General features: G+C 33.5%; 1 protein-coding gene across 1 annotated transcript; it reads left to right on the top strand.

Annotated features, from left to right (window-relative positions):
- The first annotated feature begins 4,846 nt into the window (after nucleotides 1–4,846).
- On the top strand, nucleotides 4,847–6,321 carry LOC111637952. Its single transcript, XM_023383560.1, has 2 exons — nucleotides 4,847–4,890; nucleotides 4,978–6,321. The coding sequence occupies exon 2, from the start codon at nucleotides 5,052–5,054 to the stop codon at nucleotides 5,931–5,933; it is 882 nt and encodes a 293-aa protein (XP_023239328.1). The 5' UTR covers nucleotides 4,847–4,890; nucleotides 4,978–5,051; the 3' UTR covers nucleotides 5,934–6,321.
- Nucleotides 6,322–8,128: the final 1,807 nt, after the last annotated feature.

Genomic DNA, 8,128 nt, shown 5'->3' on the forward strand with positions numbered 1-8,128 from the left:
TCATATTTTTCTATTATAAAAGCATTTTTGCGATAAAATACATTGGAGTAAATAATTTGGTAATTATTTAACATTTTTTGTCCTTTCCTATTTGTTTTTGGCTACATTAAAGCATTTTTTTGGTAAGGTTCCATATTACCACCCGATTTTCTCTAAGCCTAGTTTTTGGACTTTTTGTACAAAAGCCTTCAAAAACCATACTTATAATTACACTAGCGAAAAATCCAATTAGGAACATTTAGTTTACTAGTTACCAGTACTTTTCGCACAAAAAATGTGGGTGTAATTACGATACCTTGTTTACAATTTACTAAAATATAATTGGGGTTCCGTAATACCACCTTCTCCTCTACATATTAAAAAGGTATGCAAAAAATTCCAGATTACAAATTATATCCGTAGCAAGAGTGATACAAATTGTTTCCTCCAGAGCACAATGTCAACTGTCTGTCGCAATGAGTTTACAAATTCAAAATCGGTCTGGAGTCGGTCGATAACGGACGATTACGCCACTGTTTATGTTCGTTCGCGCAATTTTCGATGGGTCATATCATTCTTAACTTGGACAGAAATGAAATTTGTTACAACGTTGCACTTAGTCTTTCATATTTGTTGTTAGTAATTTAAAAGACATTTTGAAACACATACGGAACGATGATAATTTTTAAAAATATAATAACACAAAAATGAAAAGGAAACATTTATCGAGAGCCACAAATAATCCTTCAAAGAGCCGCAGGTTGGCCACCCCTGTTATATGCAAAACCTAATGTATCAATAATAGGTTAATTGAATGAAATATATATTGTACGCTGGATATAATTTTCATAAGAACCGTTCGTCAATAACTACTATTTTCTAATTTATACCTTTAATATTACTTCAATAGTTTGTTGAATAGTTTGTTGAATAGTTCAATAGTTTGTGTTATTTTTGATAAAATACAGTATAAATGATGAAAGAAATCGATTCAGAGTCATAATTTTTTTTATTGTTCTTTATAAGGATTTTACATATGTGTGTGTATATATATATATATAAAACTGTCCGACCCGCGGACACTAAAAGGACCTGTTTTTAACAAGCACATTATAGTTTCCCGCCCAGGCGCTCAACTGAGAGGCCATTGGTAAGAGCCCGATAAATCCGGATAGACCACTCCCGAAAAATTTTGGGGATATTTCTACCCGCCCGGAGTAGTAATAAACTGAAAACTGGAGGCGTTTAAATATTTTTAAAGCAATTATTTATTGTTTGTTTTTAATTTGTTCATTTAAAAGTTACGATATAATGAGAAACTTCTTTTATTTTTTTGTAAATTAAACGAGTGAAGTTTTTTGGTACTAAAAAATAAATACACAAATAAACAATACTACTTTCATTCGCCATTTTAAAGTGACTCTGTCGATTATTTCTCTGGTTTCATTAAATCAATACGATTCATATATTTAACGTCACAAAGTATATTTCTATATTATGTATGTTGACACTAGGACTTATCTATTATTACTGTAATACGTTAATATTTGAAATAATTTTATTTCAACCAAATTATTTTATAATACATATATTTTTATTGTTTCGATCAAGTTATTTTCAAATGAAAATTACATTACTCATGAAAAATTTGGAACATTTATTTAAAGAATTATTACAAATAATCTTTTCTTATCTTTCATCTTTTCTTATTACAAATAATTGACATTTCAGTAATGTTTATTATTATTTTTTAATTTCAAATACGTATTATAAAGTAAATTTTACTACAGATATCCGTATAACAATGAATAATTCTGAGATAAATACACCGATAGATTATATCTTCGTAACATACATTTATAATAGTTTTATTAGTCATTGAATAAACATTTCTGAGAAAGACTACATGTTTATTGCTTCATTTCACATATTACACTATTTTATCTTGATTTAAACTAAATTTAATCATATACACACATAAATCCTCGAATAAACAATAATTAATTATACTACATAAACGTAAACGCGTTTGTACCGGTATATTTTTAATAAGGATAAATAATATCCTGAACTTTTAAGGTACCGGTAGAAAATTTAGTGTTGACTTTATTTGATAATCTGTCAACATCTGGTATAGCAAATAATCCATATTTATGTTTTACATAGCCCTCGGCAATGTACCGCAGCCCCTGTAAACCAGGAACTTTAACAGCTTCGAAATCGTCATTAGCTAAGTTAGTTAAAGGAATTTCTATTGGATAAACATCATCTCCGTTTTGCAAAGCAACAACCAAAGATCCCATCAAATAGACAGATATTTTATAATCTATTATTTTTGTCTTGGTAATTATGTTCCATTGAAGTTTCAGAGTTTCAGAAGGGTCTAATTCAGTTTTGTAAGAACCAGTGATCATGTCATCTATTATATTAAATGTTGGTCGTCTTGCATTAAATTTATTCCATTCAGACAACACGTCTTTAAGGCTAGAGTATGATGATGGGAAGAAAATACTCCACCACAGTGACTTTTCCTCAATTATATCATCGATAGCTGGTTGAAATATGGACGCTTTTATGGAATAACTGCGACGTCTATCTCCATCGTTATGTATGTAATCGGTTCTACCTACCCAAACTTCCACATTCAGATGATCAGTTATATTTGTAATTTCGACCGTTGTAAAGAAAGGAACTTTAATAGACTTCTTCTCCCTGCCAATTAGAACATATTTATTTATTTATTGAAATTTCATTTGTTATATAATTNGTTACATATTGTATATGCAAGTTTTGTACATAATTTTCTCTTTCTGTACAATGTGTCTATTTAATAAATAAGTGCATTTTTCTATATTATATTTCTTTGAATATCTATGATAATATAATTGGGAAAACCATAGCTTATTCTCTAATGTATTTAAGCAGTCACAGAAATTTAACTCAGATAAAGGCAAATTTTATTTTTTCAAATAATTTATTAATTTTAATACTACATAAAGTACACAATCTTATTTGATCCAGTAATGATAAACAGTGTTTGGGATGATATATATTTTTGCATTTTGGCATATGAAAATATATATAATTAAAATATCAAGTAACTTGTCTTTCAGACTCTATTGTTGCTATCGCTGTTAAATATCTAATAATAATGAGTTCTTGCCATCTTACATTTCTTCTATTTGTCAATCTCTAACCCCTATCTGCCCGTAAATATGAAAATTGAAATGTCCATTTTTTAAACTTAGCCTGAAGTCTGATTGCTTCTCTTTCCTCTAACATCCCCATCCAATTTCAAGAACTACTGTATCTATCTGATTCTAAAAGCCTAGTCTCTATTGATTTTTAATTCTCCTTTCCTTAATCTGTTCTAACCTTTTCCAGCTCAACTTTAATTACTCTCTATCTCATTAATTGCTAGCTCCTTTGTCACTGCATCCTACAATAATTCAACTAATATTAATAAAAAAAAGGTATGGGCCTAATATTAAACCTTTATACCCTCAAAAAATCCCCTTTTTGTAACACTTTAAGCTATCCAACACATGCTTTAACATTTCTATACATTTCCATGATTAAATTTATATAACTCTCATCAACCCCATTTTTTTCTGATTCAAAGAATTCACTGAGGGCATCCCATATTAACAATTTATAGTAAAAAAAATTATAGTTAGTTCTATATTTTCCTACTCATTATGAAAACACTCAAAAATATTTCAAATGAACACAAATTGTAGCATAATACAAACCATCAAATCAGTTAAAAGTCTCAAATCATGGAAGTGACTTTTAATAGAATCCTGTGATATTAGCAACATTTATGTATAAATAATGTTCAGAACCAAATTAAAATAGTATTTACAAACAGTCCTTTAAAAGAATTTTGAATGTTTATAGCTGACTCTGGCTGTACTGAAGCCAAACTTTCACTGCAAAGCAATTACAATACTCAAAGTAACAGAAATATTTATCACTAGCTGAAAGATCTATCCACAAGTTTCCAGAATGTTTTCAAATTCTGAACCTATGTCTTGGCAGCCATTAAAATACTGCCAGTTATTAGTGTAGGTCTGCAATTTTTAGTTTTCCATTGGTGATAAAAACTAGTTAAGGTAGATATTGTGCAGTGGTTGGCTGCCATAATGGCCATGGTGTTCTTTATAAGTGGTTTGAAGCTGTATGCAATGTACTGTACACGAAAACATGATGCATCGAGATTGTCCGTATATTCAACCGTTGCAGTTACATTCATTTCCACGTGTTGAAAATTTAAGAAGAGAATGGGAACCTACCATGCATGTACTGTATATACATCCAGCTAGATAAATAACTTTGTCATCAAAAGACACAAAAGTCTATGCAGAATGATTACTTGCAGATAGGTTTGTGATTTCTACAGTGTGACTCTACATTTGTTAAGCGTTTTCGGACAATTTATTAATTAATTAAAATTTCGTCTACTTTACCACTTGAAAAATAATTATGAGAATCAAGACTACTATAATTAAGCTGTGACGATCGTTCGCCATGTTTTTCCTATATCAGACAATGCCCTTTGTTTATTACACACCCGAACGTTCCATCGTCCGTTAGACCCGGAAGGGGCGATTAACCCAGCAGGGGGAGACAGAGGGTATAAAAGGTGTGATAAGGCTGACGAAAGGAATTTTGGTTGGTGAGACGGACTCGAGAGTGAACTGGACGAACTACGAAGTCAACAAGGAAGAAAAAGGATCGAAGTTTAAGCGGGAAGTCGAGAAAGGAGTGGAAAGAGAACTTCTAGACGATTTCGCCCATATTTAACATTTTTTGTACGTACGGTATCTATTTACAGTATATGTTCTGTGTGTAATCTATGCGTGTCGGGAAAGTTTTACTGTCGCGAAAAAGGAAATTACGAGAAGCTATTGTTGTACTGTACTTATTGATCCTGATGTTAACCAATTTCTGTGTCGAGAAATTAAATCTTACAATGGCATCCGCGACAGGATTTGGTGTGTAAATTACCTGTAGGCCTCGGTGGTTCTCTGTATAACGGTTATACGGTTTTATTTGTCTGTACCCTGTGAATGAACACGATGAGCGAACCGGATAGTCTTCGTGAGACCCCTCTCAATGGAACTAATAGGGTATCTCCCCCAGTTATTACTGGTTTCCTCGAGATGATCCCCACCTTTTCGAATACTAGTAGTGACTCTATGAATATACGCCAATTTTTCCAAACAGTCGACAGTGTTGCCCGCATAGCCCGATGGGATCCGGAAGTAAAGATTGTGATATTGCAGGCCAAACTCAAAGGAAGACCACTGTCTACATTCTTCTCCTTACAAGACTTGTACCCTCATTCTTTCGACGATGTGAAGGATAATTTAATCAAGTGCTACGACAGGGCTGAATTCCAGGAGAAAAGCGCATTAGACCAACTGCTGGGCATTCGACAATTAAGGGAAGAGAAGGTATGTGATTATGCTATTAGACTTTATACCATGTTTAACAGGGCTGTATCTAAAAATAACCAAGTTTCGTTGCTCCGTGACAATGTCGTGATGAAGAGATTCATAAAAGGGCTACATCCCCAGCTCCGTGAGCACGTACTCCACGGCGAACCTAAAACCTTAAATGAAGCTATCGATATCGCGGAACGTAAAGAAAAAGTCGGAAATGAGAGTGGGAACCTCGGAAACAATAGAACCATTTCCGTTATACAAAATCCAAAGAATGAGTGCGGCGATAAGGTGGAAAACGCTAGTGCCGAGGCAGAGAAAAACGACAGATTAGCTCGTTTGGAAGCCGCAGTGAGTTCACTGTGCGAATCTGTCGCTCAACTGGCCGAGAATATCCATGCGGGACAGAGAATAAAGCAATCGGGGAGTAGGCGATGTTTCATATGTAACGATCCGAATCATCTAGCGAGCAAATGCCCTAAGCGAAAACCTTCAAATTTAAACTAAATATGGAACAGAATGAATGCCAGCAATCTGTTCCCAGCTGTAGAATAAGTCTGGCTGGTGTGGATATATCTGAGAAGGGACTCCCGATTATAAGAGGGACCATGCAGCAGCCGGATGTGGCACTGCTGTGTGATACGGGCGTTGAGAAATCGGTAATGGACACCGATTTACTGCATAGATTAGAGCTCCAGCACGAAAACGGCCCTATCTTAGAAAAGAGGCGAGAATTCGGGGATCAACGGGCATATTTCTGTCTCTGAATGGACCTTGAAGTAGATGTTAGTAAAGGCTATGAGGCGGTTGATTTGTTATCTTCATGTATAAGGCATTTCTTGATAATTGTAAACTTTACTTTTAATAAGATATTCAAATATAGCTGGATATTCCAAAGGTGGCATTGTCTCTTGTCATTGTCTAACAATTTTATAGTACTAATTGATGAAAATAAATTTAAAATAAAAGTTTGTAGAAGAAACGGCACTGTGGGTACTGCTATTTGAGAGGTTTTCTTCCATTAAATTTGTAACTTGTTTTCGTCGCGGAGCGTCACATCGGACGACGGACGGTACGAAGCGTGTCACGTGACATTGGTCGGTGCTGTTCGGTCATGTGACTGCTCATCTCTGACGCGTTTCCTGGTAACTTATTCTTTTTTCGAAGAATTCGCTGAACTTTAGAGACATCATTAATAGGAATATTAAAACTTCATTCCATGCTAAATATGGATTAAAATCAACATATAATAACTTATGATAATGCGATAAATAACTAATAATTCTGCTGTACTTTTAAATGGCCTAATCTCTCATGTCGTAAACAAAATTGTATAATATTTATTTACTTCAAGACATTAGATATCTTATGTTGCATCTGATTAATATTTATCATCATAATATATATCATGATAGAATTATTGTCGTTAGCGAGAGGTTTTTCCTTTGTTGCTTCATATAGTTAATAATAATAATAATAAGTCGTTCCTAATTACAATAAAAATCCTATAGTATATTAGGATCTATCACGTGATGTCTCTAAAGTTTAGCGAATTCTTCGCAAAAAGAATGTTACCAGGAAACACGTCAGAGATGAGTAGTCACATGACCGAATAGCACCGACCAATGTCACGTGACAAGCTTCGTGTCGTCCTTTGTGACGCTCCGCGACGAAAACAAGCTTAAGCAATGGCGTCTTCGAACGGGGTACACTCGATAAGTATTCCGACAATATTTTATTCGGAGCATATTTTATATCGATCATTTCCAACAAATTATACGTGTTTTGGAAATATTCGAGTGAAATTAGTCTAGATTTGATTAATTTTATGGAAGAAAACCTCTCAAATAGCCATACCCACTAAACAGCACAAGTGCCGAAGAAACTATGCAACAATTCGAAAATTTTGCATTAGACTTAATTCTATGATATTCTGTGAATATTTTGTACTGCCTTATGAATTAAACGGCGTTATAAATATTTCCTGATAGATGATAACAGTGGAATATTAGTAATATTACAGAAGCCAATTTTGCCAACTATTTTCTAGGAACAAAAAAAGTAGGATTCAGATACAGTAGAGCATCGATTATCCGACTCAATTGGGGACGGGTTGGTCGGATAACCGAAAAATATGAAAAAATACATTATTAGTATAGTATATTAGTATATCCCATGTAATTAGTATATTAGTACAGTAGATCCCCCTATAAAACCGTTTCCTATAGTTATGATTCCTATAAAAATTGCGGCAGTATCCGTAAACAACGGTAAAAATAACTCCTATAATACGTAAAACGTCATCGGGCAGCCGAACTACTTTCCCGCCGTCCGTAGCGCCACGCTACGGACGTTTAGGCGGATAAATTGAGTTTAGTATCGTCTGTTCATATAATTATATATAAATTAGGTACTGTACATATAATTATATATTAATTATATATAAATTAGGTACTGTATATATAATTATATATTAACTTAATTTATTGTAACTTTATTATAATTAAATATATATTTTTCGCCGTCTAGCGTCACGCTACGGCGAGTTAGGCGACCTATCGTCTGTTTAGTACTGTAATTTTATACATTTCTTGTGAAAGAAACATTTCTTATTTAACGGCCATAAAAATTATTTATATTAATGATGTCTCCAAAGGTCAACGAAGTTTTCGCAGAAAAATAATATCAGAAATCGCGGCCGC

This window comes from Centruroides sculpturatus, unplaced genomic scaffold (genome assembly GCF_000671375.1).
Source record: "Centruroides sculpturatus isolate CEXI.00-Female unplaced genomic scaffold, Cexi_2.0 scaffold716, whole genome shotgun sequence".
In the NCBI taxonomy this organism is placed as follows: domain Eukaryota; kingdom Metazoa; phylum Arthropoda; class Arachnida; order Scorpiones; family Buthidae; genus Centruroides; species Centruroides sculpturatus.